The following is a 17,439-nucleotide window of genomic DNA, read 5'->3' on the forward strand; positions in this document are numbered from 1 at the left end:
TTCACATGTCATATCAACATTCTGATAGAGGTGGATATCTGGATCAATACTATTGTCCAACTCATAAAATTTATAATCATGAGATCCAAAATATTCCATTTTTTTGCCTTTTATTTTGTTCACATTCACATGCATAGTTATTTTTCTCACACTTATCAGATATTGTTCATATCACAGTCAGCAACACAATTCTTTTCTACACTGAACTCTATTTCTTTTGTTTAAATCTCTCAAGATCTGCAATGTCTCTGACAACAATTACTTTAGCTTGTTCTGGTGTCCCATTAAGTCTTATGAATACCTTACAGTTCCTAGTCCAGGTATCTTGGATGTGCCTTTCTTCAATAGTCTTGCCTGTCGTGCAATTTCAGCATTTCTCTTGGTGAGATGCTCATTCACATATACGCCGGTTCCCTTTAACTTCTTTCCCATCTTTAACAGTTCAACTTTATATTTCCTGTTCACAAATCGTAGTATGATAGTTGGCATCTTGGTATGTTTTTGTGGAATAGTATGACATGCAGCTATGTTTTTGCTATCCAAAAGAATGTCTTTGTCTTTGAAAAACTGAATAACTTGCTGCTCAAGCAAATCCTTTTCAGCTCTTGGTGCATCTTCCCCCTCCTTGTCACCTGCTGTACTCCGTGCATAGGTGTAGTGATTTGTCTTCAGTCCAGAAATAATCACATCTTCCATTCTTGTATACTGCTCCAAATCTTCAACTCTTTTTTTCCAGCTCTTCAATCTTCTTGTCTTTTTCCTTAATCACAATCTTCAGTTGTCTTACTTCTTCAATTAAGTCCAGCAGTCCTGCTTGCTGTTTCACCACCTTACTCAATTCCTCTGACATGAAGTTAAGAGACTTCTTAACTTCTTCAATATCTTCTGTTAGCCTCTTAGTTGTCATGTTTCTTGATCACCAATTTAAATTCTTAGAAGACAAAATGAATTCCAGGCTCCAGGTAATCCAATAAGCCAGGTGTTACTTGTAGAGCACGTGATGAAAAAAGGGACCCTAAACTTCAAAGTTTGTGGAAATACTCACACAAAATGAAGCAGAACTTCTTTGTGAAGATACAAGTCTTAACCAATCTTTTGGATGTTAAGTTCTTTTTGTGATGTTTGTTGGATTGCTAAGAGTAACAAACACAGTTTTCCCAATCAGCAGCCAATTTCTGTCAGTGCAAATACACATTTACTCTAAGGAGCTTGGAAGGAAAGTGACTGGACTTCTTTACGTTTTGTGAAACCAAGCTCCTTAGACTACCATGAGCAGAATGACTCAGTATGTAGAAGATAGTGCAAAAACTATTTTCTCTTTATTAGTAGCAAACACTCAAAAACCTATGAAAATACAGTTAAAACTCCAAAATCAGTGCATTCCTTTACACTGGGGTCTTTTCCCAGCTGATCCTGGCCCCAAGGCCTTGTGTTTGACATTCCTGGTTTGGAGGAAGTGGGATATGCAGTTTGATTACCATGGCAGATCAAATGTTTCACTGCCCAAACTGCTGATTTTAGCTAATTCAATGTTATGTAATTTTGTTACAAAAGTGCAACATTTAATGGAATCTGGTGTAATGAAGGTTACTTGATTGTTAATAGCAAGTACATTTTCCCTAACAATTAATGATTTGAATAAATAAACCTTTGATTAGATATGTTTCAGTTTCATTTGAATCAAAATTAATAGTTCATGTTAAGAAGTGAATAATATTTTATTTTTATTTTTAGCGTGAGGGAGCTTCAGAGGTAAACACTATTTTCATAGGATCAACATTTGTAAAAATTCTTAGTTTAGTGCTGGATAACTGATGAAACTATCCAAACATCCATCCATCCATCCATCCATCCATTCGCTTCCGCTTATCCTTTTCAGGGTCGCGGTGGATGCTGGAGCCTATCCCAGCTGTCATAGGGCGAGAGGCAGGGTACACCCTTGACAGGTCGCCAGTCTGTCGCAGGGCTAACACACAGAGACAGACAACCATTCGTGCTCACATTCACTCGCGTATTCACACCTATGGGCAATTTGGATTAATCAATTAACCTATCCCCACAAGCTGCATGTCTTTGGACGGTGGGAGGAATAAAGAATCCTCCGGCAGTCCAGTATGTCTGGTGGGGTTTGTCCAGGGGTGCTTTTTTGCCTCTTTTTGTCTAACCTATGGGTTTTATTAGGGCCTGAGCACCGAGAGTGCGAAGGCCCTATTGTATCTGCTCCGTTTCTTCTTCTTATTATTCAGGTAAAACAAGTGCCTTTTTGAGGGCTTTAACATGCTCAAAAACTCATGAAATTTTGCACACATGTCAGGTCTGGTGAAAAATTTCGTATTTTAAAGGTTTTATATATGAGCATTGGAAAATGGCTCTGGAGCGCCACCTATGTGTTGTTAAATGCAAGCCTAGGAACACATAGTTTGAGCTACATGAATGAAATTGGGCCCACACGTGTATCATGCTGAGACGGACAAAAAAGTCATTGGGACCATTGATGCACACCCAACAGGAAGTCCGCCATTTTGGATTGAAGGTGACATTTTGTATCTGATTTTGCCATTTCCAGGCCTTGTACTTTTGCGAACTCCTCCTTGGGATTTGATCGTATACGCTTCATATTTGGTCAGTGTCAACTACACACCTGGGCCATATTAAATTGTAGAGCTTTTGAGTTTTCGGACAAGGGTGTGGTCGTGGCGCCACGGTAAATTTTGATAATTTGCCATGAAAATCTTATTTGCTCTCATTTCCATATAAAGTGTCCCATCTGGACCAAACTTCCGACATATGATAAGACTCTGCCCCTGAACATATTTCACTTGCCATATTTGACAACGGCAATAGCGCCACCTAGTGGGAACAGGAAATGTCATGTTTTACACTTTGAGGTACAGTATAGATGTCGGTGAACCATGTAGCCTCAAATTTGTCCAGGAAAGCATTAAGGAGTTGGTCTTGGCAATACATGGAAAACTGTGAGTTTTTGCGAACTGGCATGACCCCAGCAGGATGGCGAACATTGATGTCTCGCCGTGAAGAACGAAAACGCCATAACTTAAAGAAATCCAGTCTGATCATTACCAAATTTTACAGACATGATTACGTAGCCATCCTGAACAGATTGATATGCCCATTGTCAGGAATACGCAGAGCACCACCTAGTGGGAACAGGAGATGTCATGTCTTTCACTTTGATATACTGATTTTCACAGGTTCATCAGGTCCACCTCAAAAGCGGGGAATATTAACAGTCCCTCATGATGCTTCAGTGACAAAAATTGTGAGTTTAAACTGAACAGCACACCCTGGTGGCAAGGCGGTTCACCATGAAAGATGAAGTGGCTGTTGAGGGGCTTGGAAAGTTTAAAAACTCTTGACATTTGGTCCACACCTCCAATGTGATGAGGGTTTTCTAGTCATTTTCATGGAATATTGCAAAATGGCTCCACAGCGCCCCCTGCAAAATTTAAAAACATCAGCCCCTGCTCCGTGTTTCATCTATGAGTCTGAAACCTGGTAAGCTTATGTAGGGTACCAAGATGTACAAAAAAGTCTCTTGGAGCAATATCCCAAATCCAACAGGAAGTCAGGCATTTTAAAATTAATGTGTAATTTTGGCGACATTTTCCCCTCTTTTCAGGCCTCATACTTTGACGAACTCCTCCAAGGGATTTCATCAGAGCGACACGATCTCCAGTGGAAGCATGGAATCTAAACACCTTTGTGATGTTAAATTGTGAAGCATTTTACGTTTAGGGAGTTAGCATGTGGAGTTTCAATCACTCGCCAAAAAGCAGTAATCTGCTGTCACTCGAAAACACAATGTCCAATCTCTCCCAAACTTCGCAGGCATGAGTCGAGAGTCAAGCTTGGAGGAAAAATACTGTGGCCCTGAGAGGCCAAACAGACTGCAACCTAAGAAAACATAAGCAAATAGAAAAACAGCGCAAAAGCACACACAATACAACAGAACACAAAGTAACTAAAGTTACAATTTAACCCTCATCCTACTGAAATATTTAACAGCCATAGACTACCAACTGCATAAACTCCCTCAGGATGCCAAGAGTAAATTACCCTAGGAACAACAGCAAACAATAGATAATAGCAAAAACAGCCTTTTCTTTTAAATTTACTCCCTACTTCCCTTGATACTGTGTGATGCTTTAGTTTAACACACATGCCAAGTAAATGGTAAATGGCCTGTATTTGTATAGCGCTTTACTTAGTCCCTAAGGACCCCAAAGCACTTTATACTACATTCAGTCATCCACCCATTCACACACACATTCACACACTGGTGATGGCAAGCTACATTGTAGCCACAGCCCTGAGGTGCACTGACAGAGGCGAGGCTGCCGGACACTGGCGCCACCGGGCCCTCTGACCACCACCAGTTTGGCAATGGGTGAAGTGTTTTGTCCAAGAGCACACCGACCGAGACTGTTGGAGCCGGGGCTCGAACCGGCAACCATCCGATTAACAAAGCTGTAAATTGCATGTTTCTGATAAAATAAGTAGACTGGTATATTAAATATTCCTTTAATTTGTGAGTATAATCATGCCATATCATAACTGTCTTAATTCATATAGAACAGAGGAAAACTGAACCTTAAACAGGATGATTTTTGCTAAATGAGTCTGACAGAAGTGAACAGAGATGATACAAACACATAAAATCCTTATAAAATATGATATAACACTATAAATCAACTTACCTCAAAATATATGCTGATGTTTTCTTAAGTTGCAGTCTGTTTGGCCTCTCAGTGCCACTGTGAAAAAACCCCAAGAGCTATTAAATATTTAAACATTAGCTAACTAAGATATTCTACAATAAAGTGTACCAATCCAGAGCCATTATAAGGATGAACTTTGTCTTATTTTGAAGGCTGTAGCCATTAATTATTTTAGTAATCGAGTATTCTAGCAATTATTCCATTGATTAATCGAGGAATCTGATAAGAAAATGCTTTTGTTTTATTAATGTGCAATAATAAATATTCAAAAGAGAAAAATAGGTCTTTCAGAATGAACTACTCATTGGTTTCTATTTTAGGAATTGCATTTTTTTTAAGTTTAACTGCTTAAACAACATCTGTCAAATTAATTTTTTTAAAGAAAAAATGTTCTTAAATTCCAAATGAAATAAATAATCTCAAGTACAGTCAAGTACAGGGTCTACTAAGTAAGTAAGTAAAGTTTTATTTATATAGCACCTTTATGTGTCATGGACCCGGCTCTGGAGGACTCGGGGGGTCCTTAAGCAGGATGGACTGTTATTATCGTTATTATTATTATTATTATTATTAGTAGTAGTAGTAGTGTTGTTATTTGGGGATGTGTGTTTTTCTGTACTATTCTGTGTTGTTCGGTGTTCCACTCATTATATGTAGAGGCAGGGTGTGGGTGTGTACATGTGTGGCTGGAGGATGGAGAACAGCCCATGCAGGCCTGATGGGTGTGGCCCTGCAAGAGGACTGGCCACACCTGAAGTTCCTGCCACACATCTGTTGGTGGTCAGGGCTCGTCGGGGGAGCTACTTAGGAGAGTGTTGGAGCTCCCACCGGTGTGGGATCATTGAGTTGTCTACCCAAGTTAGTGTGTGTCAGCGTACGACGGTGCAGTTCGTGTATGCCCGCTGGGGTTGGTGTTGATGGCTGTTTTTGTGGTTTTCCCCCCAGGTGGAAGAGTGGACCAGAACGGCAGCACGCACAGGGTGTGCGAGAACACAACAGTGGGGAGCACACACACGGGATTCAAGGGAGCAACGGGGAGTTATTGTGTTTACAGCCTTCACTGTAAATAAAGTGCACTGTTTGAATCGCAGAACCATGCGTTCTGGGTCCTCATTCCCCCATATCCCCACGGTCTGCCAGCCAGACCGTGAAATATGGATAAAAGATCACAAAGTGCTTCACACAGAGATAACGAATTATAAAACAAAAACAGACAAAAGTTAATGCAATGCAATTCTAAAAAGATGTGTTTTTAGTTGTTGTTTAAAAGAGACTACTGAGTCCACAGATCTTATGCTCAGTGGGAGAGAGTTGCACAGTCAAGGAGACACAGTGGCAGCAGCTCTGTCTCCCTTAGGTCTCAGCCTTGTATGCTAAATAATAAGTGGGTCACATGTGAGTACTTAGATGTTTTGGTCAGAAGCCTAGCAGCAGCATTTTGAACAATCTGTCCCGGTTCTGGGTCATTCTGATCCAGCATTTTCTGTTTCTTATGTTTTTGGTATTCTTCTGTATTATAATTTATGTTCTGATTCTTTAGCTATCCTGTGTTGATTATTATTATTATTCTATGTTCCAGCTTATTCCAGTTTAGGGTTTAGTTCTTATGCCCTCATGTTTAGTTTAGGTTTAGTTCTGTGCTTAGTTTTTTCTGCCCGTGTGTTCCCTCTGTGTAAGTCTGCATTTCTTAGTCTGTGTCTTTGTGAATTGTTTCCTGTTTTATTTTGAAGGGTTGTGGCTGATGTCAGTGTGTCTAGCTTCGCTCCCCGTCTCGTTAGCCCTAATCCCTCCCAGCTGTGTCTCCCTCCTGTTTTCCACTCCCTGATTACTCCCCTGTGTTTACCTTTGCTCTCTGCCGCGTCATACCCTCAAATTGTGCCTGTGTGTTTCTGTTTTCAGCGGTCTGTTTTTCAGTTCATGTTTTGTTTATCGCCAGCAATAAAGCTATGGTTTCCGCCTGCCCGCACACAGAGCTCTGACACAATCTGCAGACAACCCATGCCCCCCTTTAGACTCACCGCTGTTTGTTGCTGGTGTCACGGGCCACAGTGATAGAAAGTGGGCTAATTTAATCATGGTATCAGACTAAATTAACAGTTCATCTGCATATTATCAGTATTTCTTTTTAAAAACCAGGGCCTGCCTGGGCTTATTGTTGTCAAAATTTGTATTCACATACATGCTCCTAAATACGTGTTTATCGCAGGTCTATTTTATTCCCAAATGTGGGTGAAACGTTTATATAGAATTTAAACGAAGCGTCGAAAAATTTGCCTCGAGGACTTTTTTTTTTTACATTTTTTATCATTGAGTTATTTGAATTATGCAATGAATCATTGCAGCCCTAAACTATAAACATCATTAGTCAGGCTGAGTGCACATTTAAGCATACTAAGATTGAACAAACGTAGCATTATTTTCAAAGATCAAAGACATTACAATTAACTTTTCAGGGAACATGAACATAAAATTTCATGGCAGTCCACACTGTCACGTCATTTACTACAGACTCAGGTTTGGTTAGGTTGTTTATGACTGTGTGAGCAAGCTGGGCGCTGAATTACCCTTTTTTGTGCGATCAATAAAATAAACAAATCTGAAACAGCTGAAATCAATAAATACGACATTTATACTGAAGTAACCAGTATTGGTGAAAATCAGATTTTGCAGCTGGAAATTGTTTGTGTGTATTGATCAACTTTTATCACCTACAAACTTCCAAAGTTGTAGCCATCGTAATCTACTTTTCAGTTTTTGTTGTTGTGTTTCTTTTGCTTATTTAGGAGAGAAAAAGCATGTATGGACTTTGTAATGCTATGAAGTCCAGATAGTGTGTTACTGTAGCAGCCTTGCTTCAACCAATAGTTTATGCTGTTTTGACCCCACTTCAGTAATGTAAGGTGCGAAGTGTAAGTGTAGATGTAAAGTGCATTTCATATAATCAGAAGTATACAGAACATGTGCACAAAACAACATGGAACAATTAAAAAAAGTCTACATAATAATTTCAAGGTAACTTTTTGTTGCTGTAAAAGCCATAAATAATAATATAAAAAAAATAAAAACATCTTATTCAGCCTTTTAGTAAGTTAACTTGTAATGAGTTTCAGTTCTGAATAAAGTACTCCACAGATGTATTTAAAGTGTTTTTATTATGACAAATTTGACAGATAATCAAGCACAGCAGGGTGTGTGTCACTGTATCTTTGGCCATTTCCAGGAGGAGGGGAGAGAAGAAGGGGGTGGAGGTGGGTGAGAGTGTGTTGAAGCCTTTAAATTGTGGACAACTTCCATTGGATGTGAGTGACAAAGAGAGACTGAGAAACACAATTAGGTAAGTGAGTGGAAAAAGGGGAACTTTTGAGGTCAGGAGACAAAAAGTTGGTCTTGTTTGCAAAGTACTGTGTGCCAGTCACTTCATAAATTTTTCAACCAAGGCTGAATGTGTAGTTTTTTTTTTCTCATTCAAAAAGGGTAAAAAAAAGTCCTGAGGTTGGAAGGAAAGAAGAAGAGGAAGAAAAAGTAGAAGAAGAAGAAATGAAGGACTTGGTGCAGTCAGTAAAACCCAGGGTGTTTCAGCAGAGGGGAGGTAAAGTAACTCGATCCAAAGTTTGGCTAAAGAATGAACTCATTCGTGTGGGACTTGCTGAATCACTTAGCACATATGTCATGATGGTAAGAATACAGTATTATCACAAGATTTCTGAAGTGTCATATGCTTTCAAATAATAATATGTAATATCTCATTAAAAACTGTAAAAGCACCTCTCAAATCCATGATTCCGCTGACATTTTGACTTTTCATTTATCGGGTCTTCTTTCTGTTTAGAATCTAATTGCTTATCTGTAGCACCCATATGCTATTAATCATTAATGTCGTGCTCTTTATCCTGATAAGTTGCAACATTCTCCCAAATACACACACACACATAAGCACTATTAACAGTCACATTGTCAGGTTCAGTGAATGAACCTGAGAGTCTAGTATTATTATAGAGTAATAGTCAGGCAGCAAGCCAGCTGAAGAGGTTTCCAGAAGTCACACGTCAGCTGTTACAATAAACCTTTTACTTAGAAGCCTGGAAGAAAAACACATGCATTTATAACATGATGAACATGGGAAGCGTAAATGCCTGAATGTGAGCACAAAAGAATTGCACTTACTGTGTTTGTGATTCGGAATCCTGACAGAAACAAAATACTCGTGACTTTGTTGGGGGAACCAGACTTTTCCTGTTTCCTGATAGAATGGCTACAGTTTTTCAGTGTCAGCATTTTTTTTTACCCTGATAACATAGCCGCTTGAGTTAAAAGCAAGATAATTCAGTAGTGTGGTGTCTTTTACATTTGTGCAGTACCATAATTAAAATGAAAATTAATTGTGCAACTCAGCCTTTTAACTTTTAAGTAAGAAAGAAAATGTTACTTATACAGTATGTTTAGAAACGAAGGTACTTCTAGAAATAATTAAAACAAACAAACAAAAAAAACCTCCCAAAAAACGTAACTTTTTGCTACTTACCTCCGTCAGAGAGGTTATTCTTTTGGTAGCATTTGGGTGCGTGTCAATCTGTCTATAAGCAAGACAGCTCAATTCTGATAACACTTTCTAGGCGTGTAGATAAGGTCATGTTAACATGCCATTAAAATTTGGCTTACATTCACTAAAGCCTTCTAGGAGACTTAAATTATTCATCGGTTGAAAAGTTACAAAAAAACCTTATAACTTAGAAACTATGACGCTTACAAGTGTGATGTGTATTGTGAACATATAGTACTGTAGTACCGTATACAGATTTAAAACATGTGAGAACAAAAATGTGTGCGAACAAAGAAAATAAACTGAATTATACCATTCTCTTAAAAGTAAATTCTGCCCAGAGAGTGAGCTGCGTTGTGGAGGTTTAAACTCTCAGAGTGCTTCTTGTTTACATCCAGAAAGTATTCACAACACTTCCACATTTTTGTCATGTTACAGTGATATTTCAAAATGGATTCAATTCATTTTTCACCTAAAAAATTCTAAACACAATACTTCATAATGACAAAGGTAAAAAAATATTGAAATGTTTATAAATAGATATAAAAATAAAAAAGCAAAACTATAACATGTACATAAGTATTCACCACATTTTGTTGTGACACTCAAAATTGAGTGTCCACTGAGCCTCTGATGTTCCACTGGTGTTTCGACAACTTCCACCTGTGGTAAAGTCAGCCAACTGGATGTGATTTGGAGAGGCACACACCTGTTTGTATGATGTCCCACAGCTGACAGTGCATGTCAGAGCAAAAACCAAGCCATGATGTCCAAGAAATTGTCTGGAGACCTCTGAGACAGGACAGTTTCAAGGCACAGAGCCTCAATTATCTGGCTCCAGGTTATTCCATTTTGGAATAGCCATAGTTAGGAAGCTAATGAAGAACCCAATGGTCACTCTGACAGAGCTCCAGTGTTGCTCTGTAGAGAGAGGAAAACCTTCCAGAAGTACAACCATTTCTGTAGCACTTCACCAATCAGGCCAGTGTGGTAGTAACCAGACAGAAGCTACTTCTCAGTAAAAGTCAAATGACAGCCCACCTGGGATATACCAAAAAGCACCTGAAGGACTCTCATACCATGAGAAACCAAATCCTCTGGTCTGATGAAATAAAATTTGAACTCAGTAGTAAAATGGTGGCAGCATCATGCTGTGGGATGTTTTTCAGCAGCAGGAACTTGAATGAATGAATGTGCAATATACAGAGACATCCTGGATGATAATGTGCTCCCAAGAGCTCTGGACTGGATTGGGCGAAGCAGCTCTCTTCCAGCAGGACAACGACCCTAAGCACAAAGCCAAGATGACAAAGGAGCGGCTTTGGCACAGCTCTGCAAATGTCCTTAAGCAGCCCAGCCAGAGGGAAGGAACCTGTCTGAAAATGACTGTAGAGTATCTCAAGCTCCACCAAGTTGAATAAGGAGTGCTGGTTCACCAAAAACAAAAGGCTTGAGGCTGTAATTGCAGCCAAAGGTGCTTCAACAAAATATTTTGCAAAGGCTGTGAATACTTTCTGGATGCACACTATATATTTGTTGAGTGGCTTTCCCTACATCATATCAAGCTGGTGCACAGGATTTTTTAAAATGTTTTGTTAGACAATTCCATTGCTGGAGAGGGAAAAGTTGTACAGGAAATTATGTTTATGTTGCTTCAAGACTGTAACTGTGGTCCAACTCCTTGCATCCTGGCAGCATTCAGTGTAGTGGTGGCTGATAAACTGACATTCATATAAATCTGCAGTGCAAGGAGTAGGATAATCATGTGATGAGCTGATATCTTGTCATATGTCAAAAAGACAAGGAGCTCAGGATGAGTTTGTTTTTACAGCCAAATATTTACAGTAAATTGAGATATTTTACAGGTGTTTTACAATCATTACTATTAGATTTAAAGTGGCAGAATAATAGCAACCAAACAGCTGACAGTGTTACACTATAAGATTTTTTACAGTGAGAAACTGCTATTGTCGATTACAAAAGAATCTGGCTGCCAGCACTTAATCACAGTTTGCCTCAAACATTTCTTATATTGTGAAATAAGCTTCCTGGAAAGTATTTCTTGTAATCTGTTTCTATGTTTGACTGCATAAATGATATATGGGTTCTCTTTGTCTCCAGTCATTGGGCTTGGGGTCTGTGGCCCAGGTAGTGACTGGTCAGGGAGCTTTTGGACAGTACCTCAGCATCAACCTGGGTTTTGGACTGGCTGTTGCCATGGGGTCTCATGTTGGAGGGAAGATCTCGGGTATGAAAGATGATGACATCAAAACCTATGAAATGCTTTCCAATTGTTGTTCAGCAGTCATATTTTGCTCTTTTGATCTGTTTCAGGGGCTCATATGAATGGAGCTGTATCATTCACAATGTGTGTGTTTCGCCGCCTCCCGTGGAAGATGCTACCTCTTTATATTTCGGCACAGCTATTGGGGTCATTTCTTGCAGCAGGGACAATTTATGCTGTCTACTATGGTGAGGAAACGCAACAGTATGTGTTAAAAAAGAAAAAATAGGTATCTAGGTCACTTGAAGGTTCAAAAACAAAGAAGCAAAGTCTCAGGAAATCGGCCCATGCATGATTTAAATTTAAAGCTTATCTGATGTTTTTCTGCATCTACACATGTGGAACACATTATGAAGAGGCCCACCATGCTGTACTGCACCATCATGTGTCCTAAGCGGCAAACGTCCTAGAAAAAGTATTATAAAAACCACATGGAAAACAACTCATACAGATCTGGAGGCACTGTTACTGAAGTATTGCTGCGATTTCTTGGAGTCACACAACTATCACGATTTATCTGTTTGATACGTTTGCAGAAGCCATTCATGACTACTGTAGAGGAAACCTGACTGTGACTGGTGAGAAGGCCACTGCTGGTATCTTTGCCACCTATCCTGCTCCATACCTCTCTCTGATAGCTGGATTTTTTGACCAGGTAGCACTGAAAGTCAACTAAAGCTTCATAGTTACAACTCTCCATCATCAGACATAATCAGCATGAATGATTTCCTTTACTAGATGGCTTTCTACACGGTTATCTTTCCAGACTGATGTTTTTGTTCTATGTGTGTGTTTGGGGAAGGTATTTGGCACAGCGATGCTACTACTGTGCCTTATGGCTCTATCCGACCAGAAGAACAAACCAGCGCCAGCAGGAAGTGAGCCTGCATTTGCGGGTTTCCTGGTGCTTCTCATTGGCATTTCTTTGGGTAGCAATAGTGGCTATGCCATCAACCCCACCAGAGACATCGCACCCAGGGTTTTCACTGCCATGGCAGGCTGGGGATCTGATGTGTTCAGGTACACAAAAAGGCCATATCATTTTCTTTTGCTTTTTCCACCTTAATCAAGGATTAGTCAAGAATAACCCCCCCCCCCCCAACTACTTTTCATTATTAATTAACTATTTACTTTTTTGTGGTTTGCTGCCTTTATCTGTGTAGGGCTGGAAACGGATGGTGGTGGGTGCCTCTAGTTGCCCCCCCTATTGGAGGAGTCCTTGGAGCAGGGCTATACAAGGCTGTTGTGGAACTGCATCACCCACACCTCTCTAAAGCGGGTGGAGAGATGGTTGAAGAAGCTGTCCCTCTGGATAAAGAGATAAATACCATTGAAAATATGTGTGTGTGACACCCTAGCTAAGTTGACAGCTAAGTGAATAGCTCTATGAAGATGCAACATTCAATGAAGGTAAAGGGTTAAAAAGCCCAAAACTAACTTGTTAGATGGGAGACAGAGGATGATTAGCAAACAGGGAGTGAAATAAAGATTTGTTCAAATCAAAAATGCTCACCGTGTTTTACACAATTTCAACATCAACTTAAATTGGGTGTGGTGAGTTAATTTTCCCAAGTGGCAACATGGGAAACTGAGACTGTTGTGGAGGGCTGGACCAATAAGATGAACTCAGTTCTGCTCAATATTAATTATTCCTTTATAAGCTGCTACTGGTAAGAGTAGATGTTACAATTAGGCCCTAATTGTGGTCTCTTGGGAAAATTAATTGCCCATCCCTGAATTATTCTTCTAGAGTTAGTGTAAATGATAGACTACAATACATATAAAATATACACTATTAGACATTTTGACTCACTGTACTCGTTACTATACGCTACAATAAAAAGGTTTGAGACAAACATACGGTCACTTTAGAGATGAAAATTTGACAAAACCACACTCGCTCACTCATGTTGTTTTTATTACTGCAATAGCAGCTTATGTAACCTTAGAAGACATAAATATCATTCACTTTAACACTCAACAGGGGACTACTTCCACAACTGTGGAAAAACTTAAGGGTGTGCAAAGAGAAGCAAACAGCCCCCATACACTGGGATCATATATTTTTTTGAAAACCAAACACACAGTAGGAGATGACTCCTCACCGCTTGAAAGGACAGCGACAAAACCAAATACAGACATTTTTCTTTCTAGCATTCTTGTGCACAGCAGCCTACAGACAAAAAGTACATACTAAAAAGTACTTGAACCAAAACTGTAGATGTGAGATTGGGTCTACTGAGCTTTATATTTGTGTTACAAGAGCCATTATCTTAAGCGCTTACCCAATTTAGAATTGGTAGGTGGGGTCTGTGGCAGGGGTATTAGCTGAATTAAACTTCTCTGGTGATTCTTTGTAGGGTCGACAGGGGCTACCTACGTATGCGGCTGATATTGTTGCGGGTATTCAGGCTTGTGCGTGTGATCATGTCCTGATCTATTAGATGCAGTGCCAGCCACAAAAACGTAGTCAGACATGCATAAGAGGAATCAGTGGTACTAAACGTACCATCTGGTGCGATGTATAGTTGCTTATGAAGGGAGGCGCACGTCAGGTTAGGGCAAGCACTACGTTGTTGGCTTTCATAGAGGTTTGTTGTTTTGACATACCTGTGGCGAAGACTTAAAGTAGAAATCATGTGAAACAAACACAAGATAACCATTCACAACCTACAGCCAGTTTAGAGTCACCAGATAATCTGATGTGAATGTCTGTGGAAGAAGCCAGAATATCTGGTGAGAACTCGCACAGGCACAGGAGAACATGCAAACTCTGTGGATTTGAACGCAGAGACCTTCCACGCTGTGAGGTGACAGTGCTAACCGCTGTACAACTGTGGCCCTGAACTGTTAAAATATACCTTTGATATTCATTCACTCATGATGAATAATCTGTGTTAGAAACAGTGTTCATTTCTGAAGTTTACATTACAGAGCAGCATTCATGAGGCACTGCAGTAGTACAATGGCCAGTTAGTAGTCCTTTTATAATGTAACAGGTCACGTTTGTCTTCACACTTATGTGGCTTAATGTTTGATAATGAAGCTCTAAAAGCATCTGTTGAGTCCTATACGTTAGTTTTCAACCTGTCAATTATCAATACATATAGGGTGTGAGCTACACAGCATTACATTAAGTCTTCTTGTTTCCTTAAGTTTAAAGTTATTAATATAAAGAGATGTGTTATCTAGCCATTTCCGCACTTTACAGTATTACATGCTGCATGTAGAATTTACATAATGCATTCAGAAATCAAGCCCACTGAAAACAGCAGCACTTATAAACTCTGGTTCTGGTTACAGCAGTGGTACAGTTATATTGTACATCTGTCTGCTTTGATTTTATATGATTTTTTTTTAACCATAAGCTGTCAGTAGTGAACATTACCTTAAATGAGTTTATAAGTACTGAATATACACTGATACAACTCTCTGTTAATTCAAAGACTAATTACTCTGGCAACACTTGGCATCCAAAGGTGGATAAAATTCAGGATTGTGTCTTTCTACATGTGAGGGGGATTCATTTTTAACCATCTAAGCCAGGTGTGATGGAAATTGCCATCGTCTCCTCAAACATATAAAATTTAGAAACATTTTTTGCCTTCAACACTTTTAGTACTATAACTGTATCACCTTTCCAATGTGTCTAGCCAGCAACAACCCTGGCTACATATCAACTCAGCCTTGGCAAACATGTCAAACAGCACCAAGTCCAACAAACTGAGTCCAGCTCCTGAGGGAACTGGAGACATTTGGAAATGTCTTCATCGTACGGGTACCTTCTCACCGCTTTGCTCCACTTTGTCTTCCTGCATTGCTTTGGCCCTTGGCTGCGCCCCCTGAGTTGCACTGTGTCGACTGCTTCTTCTTGGGGGCTGGGACCTTGGCTTTGCCTTTGAAAGCCTTGGAAGGATCCAGCTTGTTCAGATATAAATCCCCAGCAGGATCCGCCAAACTGAGCTCACAGTTGAAAGTCAAAGGCTGGTAGAGGGATGCCCACTGCTGCAGCAGCAACCAAGATATACATAATTTAACATAATCCATGTAACACATGGGGAAAAAAACAAAAAAACAAACCCACACCAAATGTGTTTTGAAAATACTACTTAATTTACTAACCGAGCCAGCAATGCTATATCTGATTCTGTGGAATGTATGGCACCTTATGCACATAATTATGCTCTCTGGAAGCAACTTAAAACTCAGTGCTGTGCTAACTTACTAAAATGTTACATTTGCCAGTATTGTAGTAGACTGTGAAAGAATCATCCTGAATAAAATGTATTCATACAACTGCAATGGTCTCACATGTTGTTAATAATATGAATAAATATTAAAAATACAATTTATGTCACAGCACATATTCTGAAAAAAAAAAAGGATTAGACACTTTGACTACCTTAGCCTGAGGGCTGGGGCCATATGGGGTGAAGTGATACTGCCACTCAGGCAGACCCAGATGGGTTATCATCAGTCGGTAGTAAGAGGTAAAGGTTGTGGTCAGAAAATGCCAGCACAGAGAGCGGTCTAGAAACCATATTTCACTCCTCTGAGCAACCACACCTGAAAGAAAAAAAAGCAAGGATGTTAACTTAAGGAACTCAGATTTAAAAAAAATATTTTTTTAAATATATATATATATATATATATATATATATATATATATATATATATATATATATATTATAACCTATAAGATACAATACACAAGCAGAGCACCTGGAGTGCAATTTTTGTAGACTAGGCACACTTTGCCATTCCCACCACAGGAATCCAGCTCGAAGATGCGGCTCCGGGAGTCGAAATGAGGTGCGACGGGCACACGCGCCGGCCCTGACAGATAGCATTAATGAATCTTGAATAAATATTTACGGTCCAATCAAGAGCTCATTCATTAGCCTGCTTTCTGCACAACTGAGCACACGTACTGTAAACAAACGTAATTGAAAGTGACGTGTTGTAATTGAGGATCCCACATGAGGATCCGGCAGGTGAATATTTACCACTTTCTGTGCCGCTCTCCTCCCAGTCTAGGTCAGCGAGTGATGGCGCATTGGGCAGAGAGAAGAGTGACACGGGCTGGAGCAGCGGGCACAGTCTGGCCACACTATTAATCATCATGCATCCTAAGGGAACACACTCACCTGAAAGACAGCACATCCACACAGTGAGGGCTGTGTGCCAAGAACATAAGAAAAGCTGCTATTTTCATTTACAACATTACTTTAAAATAGTTTAAATAAAAACAGACTTTTTTTCTCTTTTGAAAACTGTGAATGCAGACAGAACACATCAGGACACCTACTGTCTAGTTTAACGCTCCATGTTAGTGTAAAGCTATCAGTTGTCAGATAGAAGTCTCTCAGGTCCTCTGGTAATATACATGTGTTTTTCTGGCAAATAAACACAAAAGATGAATAACACATGACAAAAGTATACAGTACTGCCATATCAATATCTGACATCTACCATGCATCTTCCTTCCCACCTGCTCCCATGACAGCAAACTCCTCTTCTCTGCAGGCTCTCTTTCTGCGAAACGCACGTCGACCACCCCAGGCATGTTCTCTGTCCCAGCAAGGACAAGTTCATGACATTTATTACAATCTATTTTTTCACAGAATTCAATGCTTTGCTAGCTAACGCTCTCAATACATATCACAATCATACACACCAAGTATCCGAGTGATACCGAGCATCAGCCTATCGGCAATCTTGAAGCTCTCCTTTGTTTCTTCCATTTGGGTGATTGCGATCACAAATTTGTACAAAACCCAGAATGCATCCTTTGCAGATGTCTGTAGCGCATTCTTCCCCTTGCTCCAAATAGCTCATCTGCGGACGCAAGCGGAGGGAGAAGGGACGCAAAACGG

The 17,439-nt window shown here is 39.8% G+C and overlaps 2 protein-coding genes and 1 long non-coding RNA gene across 3 annotated transcripts; 2 read left to right on the forward strand and 1 right to left on the reverse strand.

Annotated features, from left to right (window-relative positions):
• The first annotated feature begins 3,642 nt into the window (after positions 1-3,642).
• On the forward strand, positions 3,643-5,832 carry LOC146573951 (uncharacterized). Its single transcript, XR_014892448.1, has 2 exons — positions 3,643-5,597; positions 5,685-5,832. It is a non-coding gene; the product is annotated as an uncharacterized LOC146573951 (long non-coding RNA).
• A 2,160-nt stretch (positions 5,833-7,992) lies between these two features.
• aqp7 (aquaporin 7) lies at positions 7,993-13,363 on the forward strand. The gene is made up of 7 exons (XM_085273447.1): positions 7,993-8,073; positions 8,213-8,414; positions 11,401-11,527; positions 11,614-11,751; positions 12,100-12,218; positions 12,366-12,583; positions 12,727-13,363. Exons 2-7 carry the CDS (start codon positions 8,277-8,279, stop codon positions 12,911-12,913), a joined length of 927 nt encoding a protein of 308 aa, XP_085129573.1. The 5' UTR covers positions 7,993-8,073; positions 8,213-8,276; the 3' UTR covers positions 12,914-13,363.
• Positions 13,364-13,463: 100 nt separating this feature from the next.
• Positions 13,464-17,434, reverse strand: tpgs2 (tubulin polyglutamylase complex subunit 2). Its single transcript, XM_085273448.1, has 7 exons — positions 17,241-17,434; positions 17,055-17,134; positions 16,872-16,959; positions 16,570-16,710; positions 16,286-16,399; positions 15,966-16,129; positions 13,464-15,568 (listed from the first exon to the last, which is right to left on the reverse strand). The coding sequence occupies exons 1-7, from the start codon at positions 17,305-17,307 to the stop codon at positions 15,350-15,352; spliced, it is 873 nt and encodes a 290-aa protein (XP_085129574.1). The 5' UTR covers positions 17,308-17,434; the 3' UTR covers positions 13,464-15,349.
• Between the last annotated feature and the right edge of the window lie 5 nt (positions 17,435-17,439).

Source organism: Mchenga conophoros, linkage group LG5, assembly GCF_057382185.1.
Source record: "Mchenga conophoros isolate Kocher_MC1m ecotype Shallow Benthic linkage group LG5, M_conophoros_male_GT1.1, whole genome shotgun sequence".
NCBI classification, from domain to species: domain Eukaryota; kingdom Metazoa; phylum Chordata; class Actinopteri; order Cichliformes; family Cichlidae; genus Mchenga; species Mchenga conophoros.

Bases quoted from the DNA above. Each gene is read 5' to 3' on its own strand.
- aqp7 (XM_085273447.1), top strand. From the start codon at position 8,277: ATGAAGGACTTGGTGCAGTCAGTAAAACCCAGGGTGTTTCAGCAGAGG. The intron at 11,528-11,613 runs GTATGAAAGATG...GATCTGTTTCAG, and splicing joins TGTTGGAGGGAAGATCTCGG to GGGCTCATATGAATGGAGCT. The intron at 11,752-12,099 runs GTGAGGAAACGC...ATACGTTTGCAG, and splicing joins AATTTATGCTGTCTACTATG to AAGCCATTCATGACTACTGT.
- tpgs2 (XM_085273448.1), bottom strand. From the start codon at position 17,307: ATGGAAGAAACAAAGGAGAGCTTCAAGATTGCCGATAGGCTGATGCTC. The intron at 17,135-17,240 runs GTGTGTATGATT...TTGCTGGGACAG, and splicing joins CGGTATCACTCGGATACTTG to AGAACATGCCTGGGGTGGTC. The intron at 16,960-17,054 runs GTGGGAAGGAAG...TTTATTTGCCAG, and splicing joins GTTTGCTGTCATGGGAGCAG to AAAAACACATGTATATTACC.